Source organism: Pseudopodoces humilis, chromosome 1, assembly GCF_049639895.1.
Source record: "Pseudopodoces humilis isolate 2021_Gansu_Grassland_sample_001 chromosome 1, ASM4963989v1, whole genome shotgun sequence".
In the NCBI taxonomy this organism is placed as follows: Eukaryota; Metazoa; Chordata; class Aves; order Passeriformes; family Paridae; genus Pseudopodoces; species Pseudopodoces humilis.
This window is the reverse complement of record NC_142200.1, coordinates 116,914,715-116,930,896: the sequence shown is the minus strand read 5'-3', so window position 1 is coordinate 116,930,896 and position 16,182 is coordinate 116,914,715. Positions and strand designations below refer to the sequence as shown.

Below are 16,182 nucleotides of genomic sequence, written 5' to 3'. Positions count from 1 at the left end.
GATGTTTATTAAAGAGTCAGTAACGACCTGTCCACACGCTCTTTCTTCCATCCAGCCTTGGGTTTGTTCTTGCTTTGTTATTTTCCTGGCAGTCAAGCATGGGCTCTGCACACTGAAAGTATGTGGTGTTTCTTCACGTACGGATAACATAACATGTCACGTAATATTGAACAAGTATGTGATGCAGAATGGTTTGGACAAAAATGTGAGCCAAAATGAAGTGGGGAGGAAAGGGTAAGTACAAACAGCTACAGAAAATGACTGAAAGGTTTGTTACTCTGCAAAAGGCAACCATGTTTCCTGATACCTTTTGAATTAACGAGCCCTAGATTTGATTCCATGTTCCAGCTCTTGGCAATTAATGAGCAAAATTTGCAATATTGAAGGATTGTGAGTATTTTCTTAAGGAAGTCAATAACTGACTTTGCATTTGCTGAAGGTATTCATACCATTGGGCCTACCTGAGCAGGCCTGGTAGGATCAGCTCTTGCATGGGTTGACCAGCAGGAAAGTCAACATAATATTGGCACTGGCCAATACTGACACTGCAAACTGGCCCTTTTTGTGATTTTACAATTGCTGGTGTATTGGGCACAACCTGCAACGTTCCTTTCCCATGGATTGAGGAGCTCAAGGGCTTGCTATAGAACAGCAGTCCAAAGACAGTAATACCTTTTGTGGGCAGCCTCTTTGTGGGCTACCTGCATGAAGCAGCACTTAAAAGACTGGACCTCAGGATGAAGGCAATGGCTCTGTGTCTGACAGGAAAGCCTGGGCTCCTTCCTCTTTCGTCAAAGGATGCGCAGGAAAGCATCCTAGGAAAGGGAATCCACAACAGCTAGTCAGGAGGAGTAACCTGTGTCCCAATGAAGGGCCTACTCTGTAGCATATCTTTGAGTAACCAAGAACTTTACTGAGAAGTGAATTGAAAAATACAATGGATGTTGTATTCTTGACTTCCATGTGGGGAGATCATAACAGTGATGCTGTCCTTCAAATGCATTGAAGGAAACAAGACATGTCCTGTCAGATACTAAAGGGAGGCTCATCCATTGAAAAGGCACTATTTCTTTTGTATGATGGCAGTGGAAAACCACTGTTTTAAGAGACAAGATTGAAAAACAGACTGTTTGATGGGAAATGGTTTTGGAAGGCTTGTTGTGCAAAAGAGGGAATAGAGGCTGCTGGAAGTGTGCCACCCAGTGTTTTAAACTTGCACATTTAATTGACTAGACTGAACAAATAGCTTCTGTAATTGTTTATTTCTTCTTTGTTAAAAAGGTCAGGATATATTAAAAAGCTGGATTCCATATGCATATGCTTCAGTGATAATATTACCTATCAGTTCTGTCCCAAAAGTGTCTAAGATTGCTGTAAATTTGTTAATTGGGTGTCTTTTCATCTGTAGCTGAAATTCAGCTGCATGAGTGACCCAGGTGGATTTGCTCAGCAATACAGAACATACCAGGACAGAATCTATACAGCAATTTCTACTGCAGGTTAGAATTATCTTGATCAGACTTGTTATAGCATCTTGTTAAAATATTCTAACCAGGGAAAAAAATATTAATTAAATTAAATCAAACTACTCACGTAGCCCAGAAAAGTTAAAAAGGGGGAAGAGAAAGTAATGCTTTCTCCCATTTATTCCACCCACTCTTAAGTTTCTTCTTTTAATTTTATTTTATTCCATATGCCTAATAATGGGACTTTGTGGAACTGAACCTTTTGCAAGTCCCTGTGAAAGCTTTTTGGAGAACATCTTGGACAGGTCTCTTCATTTCCATTTAATTTTGTCTTTCTATGGCTGAAACATTGTAATTTAAATGAGTGCTTTCGAGCTCAGATTTTTTTAATGCAAATGTGTGCTGCTTTCCTATTGAATTGAAATCATCAATACTTCTTTTTCCCTATGAAAAGCAGAATAAAAAGTAATATTCTCAGGGCTGATGGTGAATTGGGATGTTACTTTTTTGTGAATTTAAGCTTAAAAAGGGAGATACATACAATGGTGAAGTATCAAAATATTGGCTCACTCTTCCTTCTGCCCAAGATATGATTAAAGCAGTTCTGTATATTTTAAAGAACAGCTGATGCAGGGAAGGTGCCAAGACACAGCAGACCAGCCACACTCCCTCAAGGCATTCTGTATAAGCTGCTTAGGGGAGTGCACACAGAAGTGAGACACCATGTGCCTTCAGCAATCTTATGGTGCTCTATACCACCCTTGCTTTTGAAGGTTGTGGCACATTTTAATCTGAAATGTAGGTGTACTCTCATTTTGAATTTTTTTGGAAGCTGTCTACCAGGAACCATAATCTGAACTTACAGAACATCTTAGAGGGAAGTAAGTAATAGCAAAGAAGGTAAAAAAAATAGATCCTTGGTTTCCTTTAGAGTATACTGCATGCCTGTCTTCAGGCTATTCTTTTAGCTATAATGTCTATAAATGTAGGGCTTTTTTAAAATCTGTGAGTGTGGAAGTTCTCCAGTAAGCATGCCTCCTGGAGAAGGAGCTTTCTGCTCATCAAATATTGCGATACAAAAAACAGCACATCTCATGCCCCCAGCATCAAAAGGGTTGGCAACACCTGAGTTGCATCCATCCCTGGTCTCTGCCAGACCAAGAGGCATGTGATGCTGAAGCACGTGGATTGTCTCACCCCTTCTCCCATTGGACAAGCACTCATCTCACAGCAAAAAATGCCTCAGTCCATGCCCAGTAGCACCCATGCCAGCAGTATTAGCAAACAGACCTCAGAGACTGAGCTCCCCTTTTAATCACAGAAGTTGCTATTTTCTCTCAGTGTCAGTGCTTGTTGTTCCAGCTCAGGCTTTATACATATTATTACTGGACTAAGGAAAACTTGAAGTGCTGCTTGCCCTGCAATACCAAATTTATGGATGAGGAGACAACTTCAGCCTGCCAGGTGATAATTTGGCACCCTTATGTCAGTGTTAAAATCCGTATAGCTGTAAATATTTATTGGATATGAAATATATTCCAGCTAACACATTATCATATGAATAAATCTAACCTTAAATAAAACATGTGCTCTCCATCTTTTATTCAGTTTATAAAACTCTTGATTATAAATGCACAGATTATAAAACTCTGTGCATTCTCAGCTTAATATAGCTATTCCAATGTACAGCAATCTGTGGCATGCCTTGATTTCTAATGCAACGTTTTGCTTCTTGCATTTCACCTCTTACAGCTTTTGCAAAGTTTTGATTTGATAGGACAAGCACAGTGAGGGCATTAGGACCAAGAGAAAGACGCACACATTGCTCTGTATTATGTCTGGCAAAGTGCTTCCTGACTGAGTGCCGTAGTTATGTGTGAAACAAAGTCAGGGACCGACTACTTCTCATCTGTTGATCACAGTTAACTTGAAGCCTCTGAACGGGGGAGAGCTGTCAGATCTGCTTTCAGAGATACTGTGCTTCAGTCCAGGAAGCAATTGGAAACTTTGAAGAAGCAGGATCTACTCTGGAAAGAAACTATGAGAAACAGGATTTCTTTCATCTTAGAATTTTAAAAGGGGAAAAAAAAAATCAAAGCTTTAGTTACTCTTTTAATCAGCAAAGCATGCACTTTCCTAACTAAGCTGGGACTCCGTATAATAACGGATCTAATTTATCTCACTGGATCCATGCTACATTTAACTACAGTAAGTACAATATTAATAGGAATGTTATAATTTTTTTTTCTGTAAATAGAGAGGAAAGCATGAAATGGCATCAATGAAATGTGAAGGGAGCAAAAAAATCCTCTTGGCAGACAGTGAAGACCAGGGCTTTTGTGCAACCCCAAGACTGAAATCTGAGGAAGATCCAAGTGATATTTAACATGACCATCTGTATCATTTTGTCACCAACAGTATGTTCTTGAGGAAGAAGTGCAGATATGGATCACGTAAGCTGCAGTTTCTCTTGTTGTTTCTGATGCTGGGTTTTTTGCTACTGATGGTTACAACGCTGAATCCACCACCCAGCAACCCGAGCAAGGAAGGGACTTTCCAGCCTGTGGAGTTCAACGCCCGGGAAGGGTATCAGGTGGACTTTGTGGAGACCCAAGAGATGCTGGAAACCCAGGAGGAGAGCCAGCAGTATTACCCTTTGGATGGTCTGTCGCCTTTCATCTCCCTGCGGGAGGATGAGTTGATCATGGCCGTCGTGTCGCCCACCGGCAAAAGGAACCACAGCAAGGCCAGGAAGGGCTATCGCGTGGTGAAGCAGCAGGGCAGGCGGCCGGAGGGGAAGGCAGAGGGGGGCCCCGAGTCCCAGCCGCTGTCCCTTCCCCTGCAAGATGGGCAAGGGGCTGCTGCGGGGGAGCGGCCGCTCGGCCTGGAAACCCACGGCTTTAACGAGGCGCTCAGCGAGCGGATCGCGCTGCGCCGGGACCTGCCTGAGGTACGACACCCGTTGTAAGTAAAACACCCTATTTCACTTCTGGGGGAAAACCTGCCTCCTTCCCCGCCGCCGCGCCCCCCCCAACCTCTCCTGCAAACCCCGCACCTCTCCTTCTCTAGACCTCGCGTCTTTCCTATCGAACTCCCCGCTCCGGGTCGGGCGCTCCATTCCTCAGACCAGGGACGCTCCCAGCCCCCTGCGGGAGGTGGTTCAAGCCCTCAGGAGCGGGCGGGCGGCAAAGGCGGAGGGGGGCACGGTGCGGGAGGGGCAGCCAGGGTTCGCTGGGTGAGCGAGCAGAGGCGCGGGGCCAGCGCCGGCGGGGGCGGCGGGGGCGCGCCCCCGCCACCCCCGCGCCCCCGGCCCGCCCGGCGCCGCCGCGCCCTGAGGCCGAGCGGGCGGCAGCGCCCCCTACCGGCAACCGCCTCACGACAGGTGCCGCCCCGGGCCCCGCCCGTCTCTGTCCGGCCGTCTGTCCGGCTGCTGGGCTGCGCAGGGGAAGGGAACCCGCGGCGGGCTGGCGAGCAGGAGAGGCGGCGTCCCCACTCGGCCAGGCCCCGTCTCAGCCCACCTGCCAGAGCTATGGGGTCACTGGGCTTACAAAGTGATGAATGAGTCAAGAGTTAGGGCTTCCAGGGATTCCAGAGCAAAAGTGACCCGGTGGTCGCTCATAAAAGTGGAGCGGACTCTGCACTGGTGTGGCCTCACTTCAAAAACTGTGTGCAGTTTTGAGCACCACAATGTAAGAAAGATATAAAGCTGTTAAAGAGTGTCCAGGGGAGGACAACAGAGGTGGCAATGGGTCTGTAGGAGAATCTGTGTGAAGAGCGGCTGAGGTCACTTGGTTTGTTCAGCCTGGAGGAGACTGAGAGGGAACCTCATTGCTGTCTACAGGTTCCTCACAAGGGGAGGAGGGTAAGCACTGATCTCTGTGCTGACCAGTGACAGCACCCGGGAATGGCCTGAAGTTCCGTCAGGGGAAGTTTAGGCTGAATATTAGTAAAAGATTCTTCACCCAGAGGGTGGCTGGGAACTGGAACAGCTCCCCAGGGAAGTGGTCACAGCACTAAACCTGACAGTTCAAGGAGAGTTTGGACAATGCTCTCAAGCAAATGGTTTGACCTTTAGGGTGTCCTGGGCTGGGCCGGGAGTTGGACTCAATGATCCTTGTGTGTCCTTCCAAATCAGAATATCCTGTGATTCTGTGGCAAATATTGAAAGGAAACTCCTGGGAGGAAGGAAGGTGGATATTGGTGTGTTGGACAAGCTCTGCCAACGCTACCATACCTGTCAGCAGCCAGGCTGTAAGGCCACTGCAAAAAATGTTGTATTTGAAACCCCAGGTGTTACATTTGAAGACTGGAGACTTGAGAGTCAGTTGCCCCAGCAGCCCAGGAGGGGCTACTCATCACACTTCTTTAAAAGGATCTGAGGTGTATCTACTATCAAGAATGGAAAGTTCAGGTTGGACATTAGGAGGAATTTCTTCAAATAAAGGGCAATTAAACATTGGAATGAAATGTCCAGGGAGGTGTGGAGTCACTGTACCTGGAGGTGTTTAAGGAAAGACTGAACATGGCACCTAGTGCTGTGGTCTCATTGAGAAGGTGATGATTAATCAAAGACTGGACTTGATGATCTCAGAGGTCTTTTCCAGCCTAATTGATTCTGTGATATGCTTCCCTTCCCAGGAGGAAGGCTAGAGATGTGAGTGGTGTCTTGTCTCCTGTAACGAAAATAATTGTAATTTTCTCCCAGGACACGGTGGAAAGATATACCAGAAAACATTTTAAATAAGACACAGAATATTTTTTTTTTGGTCAAACCACCACGTGTGTTCATTTTCACATGTTTAAAGACAGCTGGCTGCTCTAATTTTAGGGTACAGTCACAAAGAAAGAGAAATGAAACAGTATTTTCTGTATTTACTGACTAGGTTCAGTGTTAATTTGGTTAAATCCATTAAATAATGACATGCTGATATTATTTCAGTTATTTTTTGGCATGCCTCACTGCTAACTCTTTGAACTATGTAATGTTCAAAGGAGGAATGACTACCCTGCTTTACTGCCTGTGGTGGAAAGCCAAGAAACAGTTTTACCTTGGCAGCTGAAGGGCCATCCAACAAGAGAGCTTTAGTTAATACTGATCTTGGTAAAATTTAAGCCATGGTCTCAGAGTTCTTGGATGGATTTTGCTGCCTGACTAGTTACAGCCTAAAGAACTCTCAACACCACAGCTTACTGAGCCCAGACTGAAACCTCAGGTCTCAGCATCTGAGGCTGATCTAAATCCAGATCATAAACTTGCAGCAGGATATGTCTAAGCCAGACCTGTCCTATATGGCACAACACACAAACCACAATGATAATTTTTAGGTGTAATTTACTCTGGGGGCCTGGCTTGCAATTGTATCAGTCCAGTTTTACAGCAGTGTAGAAAGAGAGCAAACCAGAATCAGGTTGTCTGAGTTTCTATTCAGTTTGCATCATGTCATTCATCACAATGTCTATTATTATTTAATTAGAGGGAAGCCAACCAGTTAGAGATACTTCAGTGAATTACCTCCATGGACTAAGTCTCCCTCATGTCACTTGAAATTGGATGGCAAATACTTCATATAAGAAGTGGCCCGTCCTCTGAGGTACCTTCTTCCCTCAAAGTGCTTTCTGCTGTTATCAGTTGCTCCAGCTGGGACTGACACTCTTCTGGGACACCTGAATTAAGCCTGCCATTGTGACTTTTATGATGGGGGTTCTGCCCAAAAGAAAGGTCTGTTTTCTTCTCTTGGGTTTGAGTGTCAAATGGCAAAAGAAACTCACAAGGTATCTACAAAAGTTTTAAGTTTCATTACAAAAGTATAGCTTCCTCTGGAGTGCTGTTTGGAGCTGAATCTCAATGAAACATTTTCCCGAAGGTGAGTGGGAGTCCCTGCCAGCTCTGCCTTTGCCTTGTCAGAATTGCTTTCAGTTTGTTGCTGCATGTGGCAATTCCTTGTTTTTCACAAATTAGAATAAATCACTATGTCTCATATCAGTCACAACCCTAACTTTTTGAAATGCCAATTTATGATAGACAGTCTATGAAACTGCTCCAAATTACAGGGAAGGTATTCTTGTACACCAGTACCCTTGTGCATTTTTGTGAAGATTAGATATCTATATTGCAAGTCTTTGCCAATCTCCATGGCAACTAAGCACTTGCCATCAAGGTTATGTGTTCAAGTACAGTTATTTTCAATTCTTTTCCAATTAAGATTTCACAACAGCCTTATTTTCTATATAAAATAACCTATAACCACAGTACTAGCAACTATGTGCTAATAGCTATAGAATGTTTCTGGTTAGAAGCTGCCTGGTAGTAAAAGGACTGCATCAGATCTTCACTTTTCTTAATTACTTCTCAATTCTACTGCTTGAAAATATTCACTCCCAAGTCATGAGATTTTCCTGATTCTGCTGAAAATGGAAACAATCACCTTATATGAAATTGTAACAGTATTGTTGATTACACAAAATTAGTAAACCAAGGACAATATAGATTAATTACAGTGTAAAATCATCAAGAAAATGTGCCTTTCTGCACAAAAAATATAATGTGAACTATTGAATAATATAATAAATTATTAAGATTGTGCTCATTTGAAATATATATTCCCAGAAGTGCATCTATAGCAACCATTTATGTGTATTCATAATTACATCACTCGGACTATGGGTTCTCTTAATTGATTAGCAGCTTTGGGTCTGGATAGTGTCTAGCAGCATAGGGCCTCAGTTCATGAATGGAAGCACTAAGTAAAATGCTAATAAAAAGAAATACTGGAATTATATCCCTTCCATGAGTTTCTGCTGAGTAGCCATTTGTTTAACAACCTCTGTAAAATTTGTATAATTATTTGCTTGGCAATACAAAAATGCTGAAATAACAATGGGCTACATTCAGCCAATTGTGTAATTCCTTGAAGAAATTCTTGCTGCTGGAGATTAAATGAGTTAGGACACTGAATGACTGTTATTTGGGAAATGAAAAGATTTTTTAAATGTCCTTTCTAATGTCAGCAAAGCAGTATATAGACACAGTCTTTGCATATCTACAATGGGCATTTGAAGGCCCATTTTTCTGGAAAATATGCATCCTCACACCAGAGCAGATGGTTTTCATATGCAGTTTATCTGAGGAGGAATGGGAAGCATTTGTCATCTTTAAATGTTTGAATTATTGTAGTGGTTTAACACCAGCTGGGAATTAAACTTCCCCCTGTTCCCCTCTGGTGAGGGAGGGACAAAGGAGAGACTCATGAGTTGATTTACTGAATGCAAACAGCAATGGCATAAGAAACAATGACAGCAGCAATATTAATAACAAAAGTATACAAAAAGAGGTGCTTTACACACAAAAGGCATTCACCACCTTGACTTAGCTCTGCATGGCCACTGAGACAAAGACAAGATATCAGGGGGATGTTCCTGTGACTCAGCAATGACAGTGGTTATTCCCAAAGCAAAAACAAGATGGCAGGGGGATATTCCTGTGACTCAGCAATGACAGTGGTTATTCTCAAGGCAAAGACAAGATGGCAGGGGGATATTCCTGTGACTCAGCAATGACAGTGGTTATTCCCAAGGCAAAGACAAGATGGCAGGGGGATGTTCCTGTGGCTTGGCAGTGTTATGCAGTTATTCCTGAGACCAAGACAAGATGGTGGGCCGTCGTCTTACACAGAACCATGTGACCTCCTGAGACAAAGACAAGATGGCAGACTCTCCCTGCAGCCAGTGTTCCCCGAGCCCAAGACAATGAAAAACAATGACAGAACAAACCCCCAAAACTTGATTGTCCATACTGCACCACTCCACCCACTTCCAGACTGCTCTGCTGGTTTGATTGCACACTGACTCCTGGCTGGGAGCCTCATTCAGCAGTGATTTATTTTCATTGGAAAAGCAACCTGTATAAACTTCATAGTGAAAATATATTTTTTTCTTAAATGTACATACATTTGTAATCATGGCCCATGTAAGGATCCATGTCATTGCCATAAAGGACTGAGATGTTAGCTTCACTCACTACGATCTTGGTCAGGTAATCCACAGATATACTCATCTGTTGTGCAGACGAGTTATTTTGTTAGTCTTAATGGTACTGCAATTGTTTGCTCTTTTCTCTTTTACGTGAGAAAACATGGAAATTGGTGGAGGCTGGCTGACTTGCTTTATCCCTCACTCTGTTCTAATAATCTTCACTTTTTCTTTGTGTTCTGGACCGTTTCTGTTTGAGCTCTGTTTTTTGAAGCAGACAGAGCAGGAAAAAAACCTATCCCAGGACACAGGAACATTTTCCTCTTCTTGTATTATAATTTTGATCGTGCCATTCCCATATTTTAACTTCATATTCCAGTTTTGAATGCCTTAGTGCTTCCTTTTCTTAGAAGTGAGCTGAGATCTTAAACTGCTCTCTAACCCTAAAGCTTTAGGTGCTGCTTACAACTTCGCTCTGAGAAAAAATTTAGCCATTTGTTCCAGTGTTTCCAGTGTCTTCCTCATTTTCACCCATGTAGGTGCCTACAGCAAAAATATGACTCCAGTCTGCCCACTGCTAGTGTCATCATCTGTTTCCACGATGAAGCCTGGTCTACTCTGCTGAGAACTGTGCACAGCATTATGGATACAGCCCCAAAGGCCTTCCTCCAGGATATCATCCTAGTCGACGATCTCAGTCAGCAAGGTAGCTGCCATTTCTCTGTATTGATGTATGAGTTCCTTTTTCCAAAACTTCAGGGAAGAAACCATCCTCCTCCAAGAAGTGTGTGAGGAGAGGAGAAGGCAAAGAGGACTTGCAGGAAATGAGCTAAGCAGCGCCCAGAGCTGGCTACCAGGTTTCACGATCCATCCCTAGAATTCAGCATAGACTTTCAACTTTGGAATATGTTTCTTTTTTCCCCTACATCATTTACAACACTCTGAACTTTCTTACTTTAAAATAAGATCACCGTATGCAAATCTTAGGATTCCCACTGGACCAGATCTGCTGTCATAATTTCCAGACCTGGATTTTGGCTGAAGCCTAGAGTGGAAAAGTTCACATTGCTATAGTCCAAACTAAAGTAGTTTGGCTTGGGAAAGCCAAACACCTGTAGTATCTCACTCTCATCTGTGTATTTTATGAGATGATGAGAGCATCCACCTTTTGCTAAAAACAGGAGAAGAGGCTATTAAGACTCCCACAGGAATAGCTTCCTACCTTGTGAATCTCAGGTTCCATTAGTCTCTACTTCCCTTTGATTATGTTGCTGTAGAAATATTTGAAATGTGGCCTACTTGGCCATTTAAAACAAATACCTCTGAAACATTTTACCAGCAAGAAGTAGCATCTCCTACTTCCTGTTTCTTTTCAGTAACAGCTTGAATCAAAACAAAAACATTTCACTGACTGTTCTGTTTCTGACAGGGCCCCTGAAGTCAGCTCTGAGCGAATACATCTCTAAGCTGGATGGTGTGAAGCTCATTCGGAGCAACAAGAGGCTTGGAGTCATCAGAGGTCGGATGCTAGGAGCTGCACGGGCTACCGGGGATGTGCTCATCTTCATGGATTCACACTGCGAGTGTCAGAAGGGCTGGCTGGAACCCCTCCTGGCCAGGCTCTCCAGCAACCGGTAAATATCCCTAGATATGCACATTTCTGCTGAAAGGGATGTGTTTGGAAAGTGTTGGGTAGTTTTTGTAATCCTCCCTTGACTCCCTTCTTGCTTCTGGTCACATTCCTTTTATTTTCTACCTCATCACCATATGCATCCCTTTGATATGTGGGAAGCAGGATAGGTCTCAGCTGATAACCCTCACTTTACACCCAGTGTAAATTTCAAAATTTGTATCCAGTTAAAGCTTTAAGAAGGCTCCCTGGTGGTCTGAATTAAAAAGGTTTCAGTCTCAACCTGTTTGTAAATCGGCAAACATCCACCAGAGAAGGCTACTGCAAGACTCCATTATTTTTACTTTTTAGCCATCTCACTGATGAAGCCAAGAATAAAATGCTTTGTCCTCCTGATCCAGTTTGGCTGTGTACCGACATCACCTTTTGGCCACCATTTCTCTTCCACAGAAAAAGCCCAGATAGCCTGGGCAGCCTAGACAGGTCCAGCTAATCACCAGTACTTTCACTGACACCAAAGCAACAGAGTAAGGTAGCGATTCACATTTCTGAGTGTTTCATGTTTAGGGTGATTCTTGGGCCTGCTCTCTACTGTGTACAGCTAAGCTCATCTATGCAGTCCTTTGAAAAGATTAAAACCACTGCAAATGTGTCTAGGCTTACATGTCAGTAAATCTTTTTTTAAAGGGACTTTTTTGAAAGAAAAAATTTGTACATTAACTTGTCACTTGGGAAAAAAATAATTGCTAGAGGGGGTAAAATAAAAAAAAATCTTTAAACTCTTACTAGACTGTCACGCTAAGCACCTTCAAAGGCTGCTCCCAAGCACTGGAAGAAGCTGCTTTTATGGCTTATTATGTTTGCTTATAAGAGAATTAATGTGTGCTTTTTGAAATTATTACATCATTTGAATGAAAACATTAAGAATACTGAAAGCAAGAGTAATGCTGTGCTAGAATGTCAGGAATATTCTTTTCAAAAAGGTCCTCCTTGGAAAAGCAAATTTTTGTTTGCTAATTAGATTATTTACTGTGAATATATTTCATTATTCTTCTGCCTTGAACTATAGTCTTTTTTTAATGTTCAAGAAAAACTACAGTGTGTATCAGTTGGCCAGTCTTTATGACTGGAAGAGTGTTAAAATTGCTAAAATTAAAAGTTACAAACGGTCTCAGAGGAGAGCTGTAGTGGCGAATTACAACAGCAAGAGAGAAATTAGGACCCCACAACCCCACAATGTCAAAAACTCACTGTCAAAAATTATCCCTCCTGAGGGAATGCAAAGCCTCCAAGTATGCTATTATTCAGAGATTCTGTAGCACTGTCACCAGAGGGTGAGAAAATAATTATTTTCCTTTATAGGGCCCATATGTTCATTCATTACTCCAGGAGAGCAGAATTTAACAGTAAATAAACTAATATCTAATTGGATTAATGAAACAAAGGTGGAAACTTGATTGAATAGTGGTATGGTTTAAGCCATCCCTTTTTGTGTGCTGTATTAGTCACTGAGTCTGATCCTGGAAGCTTTCTCACTCCTAGTGAGGAGAACCTGTGACATCCTCCACTGAGGTGGGAAGATAAGGTCTAAGGCACCCAGCAGTCACCTTCCCTTACTGTCCCTCTTTCTCCAACTGAAGAATGATGACAATAATACTGACCTGATAAGGAAGTTAATTCATGACTTGTCATTAATTGCTTGTAATGCTTGCATGGGAAAGTAAAGCATTAGTATAGGTAACTTGGCTTCATTTAGCACTTGAGGAGCTGTTAAATTGAATCATGTGCACTCCCTGAGACTATACAAGTGAGGAAAGCACAGGAAGTTGAAAATGACTGCTGAAATATCCATCTTTCCTCTTCTTAATGTACCGTTCAAACTGTAACTCAGGCACTTTTGCTGGAGGGACAGGATGATCAAACAACCACCTGGAGTGAGTCAGTTGTTTGCTGGCAAAGACCAATGCAAGCCTTTCAAAGCTCAAACATTTCCAGGAGCTTAAGGGAGATGTAGAGTGGTTTCAACTTTGAAAATTGTGATTAAACCTAATTTTCTAGACTCCTGATCAAAGTGTGTCAGTATTATTGTGATCTGTCTTAGAGTGATGCTGAGAGATCCTTGCCCAGACTGAGATCTCACTGTGAGTTGAACATACAAGATAAATACTCCCAGTACGTAGCAGACTGTAGGATAAATATAAGAAAAATTACCCCAGTTTTACAGGTATAGAAACATTTATACAGAAATACTTGGCAGATATTTGACCTGTTCTAGGTAATGACATGTCATCTCCCTACATGATGGCTTTATTCATTAATCCAATCTAATTTATTTTTCTGAAAAATACATTAAGTCATTCTAAAATCACTGAATATACGCTTATGAGCACCTTGATTGGGACTAGTTCTGTGAACCATACCTAATAAATTGACTGGGAAGCTGTGCATCAGCTTAGTATATTGCCTAGAGAATGGTTCAGTGATTTCTAAAGCATTCCTTGACATTTTGATTATTCAGGGATGAATACTGTAGGTACCTGGACAATATTAGAAAACTACATGAGATATCCCACAGATCATTTAATTTGACAACTGTTTGTATTCCAGGCTAATTCCAGGTGAGTAGCATGGTGCATAACAATGCAGCTGAGCCATTATTACAGTCATCCTTGGAAGGGTTTGCCTTTTCCAGGAGACTGCAGAGCTGCTATTTTGTATTCCATCCAAAGGCAGGGAAAGGCAGAGGGAGCATATAATGAACTGTTCCATGAAGCCTTAAAAATGTTGTTCCTTTGATCTAAGAACACAGTGGCCACTGTGCTGAAGCAGGATGATGAAAAAAAAAAATCCAAAACATATTTCCTTAAAATACTTCATGAAAGCAAAACAAACCATGATTATATCCTTGACAAGGAATTCCACCTCTAAAGAGGCCTGGGCACCATAACTATGGACAGAAGGGTGGTTTGCAAAGGGGTAGCTGAACCTTAGGACCTTTCCCCTGCTCCTCATTGCAAGGGCTGTTTCTCTCTGCGCTGGAGCACTGCCTATGCCACAGCTCAAATATTAGATTAGGAAAGAGAAACCTGTTATATTATTTTAAAAAGCTTATCTGGTTTCTAAAATTCAAAGTGCCTCAGCACTGTGATTCTAGGTCACTTTAATGAAAATGCTGATAAACAGAATAAGAAATTAGCATAGCACTGGAAAGGTGTTTCATCATCTGTGTGCTCCCATCAGGAATAAATGGAAGGCTCTGCTTGTAGATACAGGAGTAGAAGGAGTTCTGCTGTCCAGAAATCTTCTGTGTGGTCCTGTTTTTATGATAATACACAAGAGAGAAGGGAAATATTTTGCACTAGAGATGAACAGCTTCTTCATCTCTTTTATTCTGATTCTCCACTTTTCAGTGGCCCATATCCCAGCTTTTTGAGCTACTAAATACATGAGCCATCTGTTTTCTAACTTCTCACAAGCTTGGGGAAACATGATGTTATCCATTCAGAACCCACACAACCCCAGCATCTGAGCATACAATTCCATGCTGCTCTCCCTGTTTTGAAAGCCTTCCATACACTTCACATGTAACAGCCTGCTTCCTGGGATTTCTGTGTTTGCTCCTTCCTTTTATATCCCCTGTTTGTCAATAGCACTCATTTCAAATTCAGTAAATGTTCTGCATTTACATGGTAGGATATGGGAAGATAAGCTTCAGAATCTTTCACAGTTGATCAGGATCAGAAGGTGACCTATTTTAAAGAAGTTGAGGTGAAGAAAATAAAGACAGGAGTCTAAAGCCAAAGGCAAATATTACTGCTAAACACAGGAGCAATATAGATTTAGGCATAATTCATGGCTCAGTGCCATGACTGACCCGTGTTAAAAGGTGTTGGTTACCTCTACAGATTTTGTTACTATACATACAAATTTTAATATTTTAGCAAAAAAGGCAAGTTCAAAAATTATTATTTTTTAATAAAGCATTCCCAAAGCATTCCCTTAGCACTCTGCTTTGCAGAGATTTGCTTAGTGCTTAGCATGTTAATAGTCCACCCATTAGAGTAGACTGTTCCTATGCCCTAAGTTAGTCTGGAGTTGGTCTGTAAGGCAGAATTTAAGTAATCCTTTATAACTTAGCTTTGCCATTCCTTATCACTGCATTTTATCTTCTTATTAACCCTACCTAATTTCAAGTGGTCTGTATTTCTAAGACTTCAGTTAGCCAGCAAGGGGCTCTCAGTGGAAATGCAGCATTTTGTGGAACCAGCTTGGGTCCTCAGTTACTCACTGAAGTTTTGACTGTGTGCGGAAACAGAGAGCCAGGATAGGCTGGATTTCTTAGCTATCTAATTTTTGCAAGCTATGATGCACCTTGAAATAGGTTGAGGAATATACATAATTTTCATATTTGGTTTTTAGTTGGTTTTGGAGTTTTTCCCCCTTCTTTAAAGGAGGATTTAAACAGATTAAAATCCATTCCCTTCCCAGCAAAATAAAGTATAAATCAATACAAAAGCACTTTCAAAATAAGTGTATCCAAAACTTCAAAACAGATACATTAATTAAAACTTCCTCTCCCCATGTTACTTAGTTTAAAATTAGAATAGAACATAAAGTCCATGCTGACTGTAAAGGGTCATGGGAAGACATTTCATTTGCAATTGTATTTGGTAAAGAAATCCCAAACCAGGAAATTGTTCTTGTTTGGGTTGCTCTTTTTCATGGAATTGTGACCTTTTGTAATTTGTGTGAGTTCCAAGCATTTGAAATATTCACAGATTAGTCAAACAGTTCAAAGCCTTGCTGCTAGTTGTAGTTGAATTTCCTGTTTTCCCCTTTCCTCGGATTCCACAGAGTAAAATTAGCAGTAGTTTGTACTTCATTTCAAAGTGCTGAGAAGCTGCTGTCTGCCAGTTACCCAGTTAAAAACAAGAATAGCTAAGAACATCTTACAATTACCATCTACTGCAAATTTGCATTTAGAACTACACAAATATCAAACCCTCACTGAATATGCAGAAAACAGCTATTTTACATTTTTTAAATCATACCAGCCAGAAAATGGGTAAAGCACTGCTTGATTAGGATTAAATTTTAATGTTGACCAATTTTCACACA

General features: G+C 41.8%; 1 protein-coding gene across 3 annotated transcripts in view; it reads left to right on the top strand.

Moving 5' to 3' along the window:
• The first annotated feature begins 2,757 nt into the window (after nucleotides 1-2,757).
• Nucleotides 2,758-16,182, top strand: part of GALNT15 (polypeptide N-acetylgalactosaminyltransferase 15) — a 30,105-nt gene continuing 16,680 nt past the window's right edge. Inside the window, exons 1-4 of one of the 3 annotated variants that reach the window (XM_014248605.2) lie at nucleotides 2,758-2,930; nucleotides 3,885-4,430; nucleotides 9,974-10,140; nucleotides 10,864-11,068. In XM_014248605.2, the coding sequence (XP_014104080.2) occupies nucleotides 2,905-2,930; nucleotides 3,885-4,430; nucleotides 9,974-10,140; nucleotides 10,864-11,068 (944 nt within the window). In that variant the 5' untranslated portion in view covers nucleotides 2,758-2,904. Of the gene's footprint in view, nucleotides 2,931-3,183; nucleotides 3,675-3,723; nucleotides 4,431-9,973; nucleotides 10,141-10,863; nucleotides 11,069-16,182 lie in introns of those variants that run through there. The other 2 variants (XM_014248606.2, XM_005518928.3) reach the window with 2 other exon arrangements.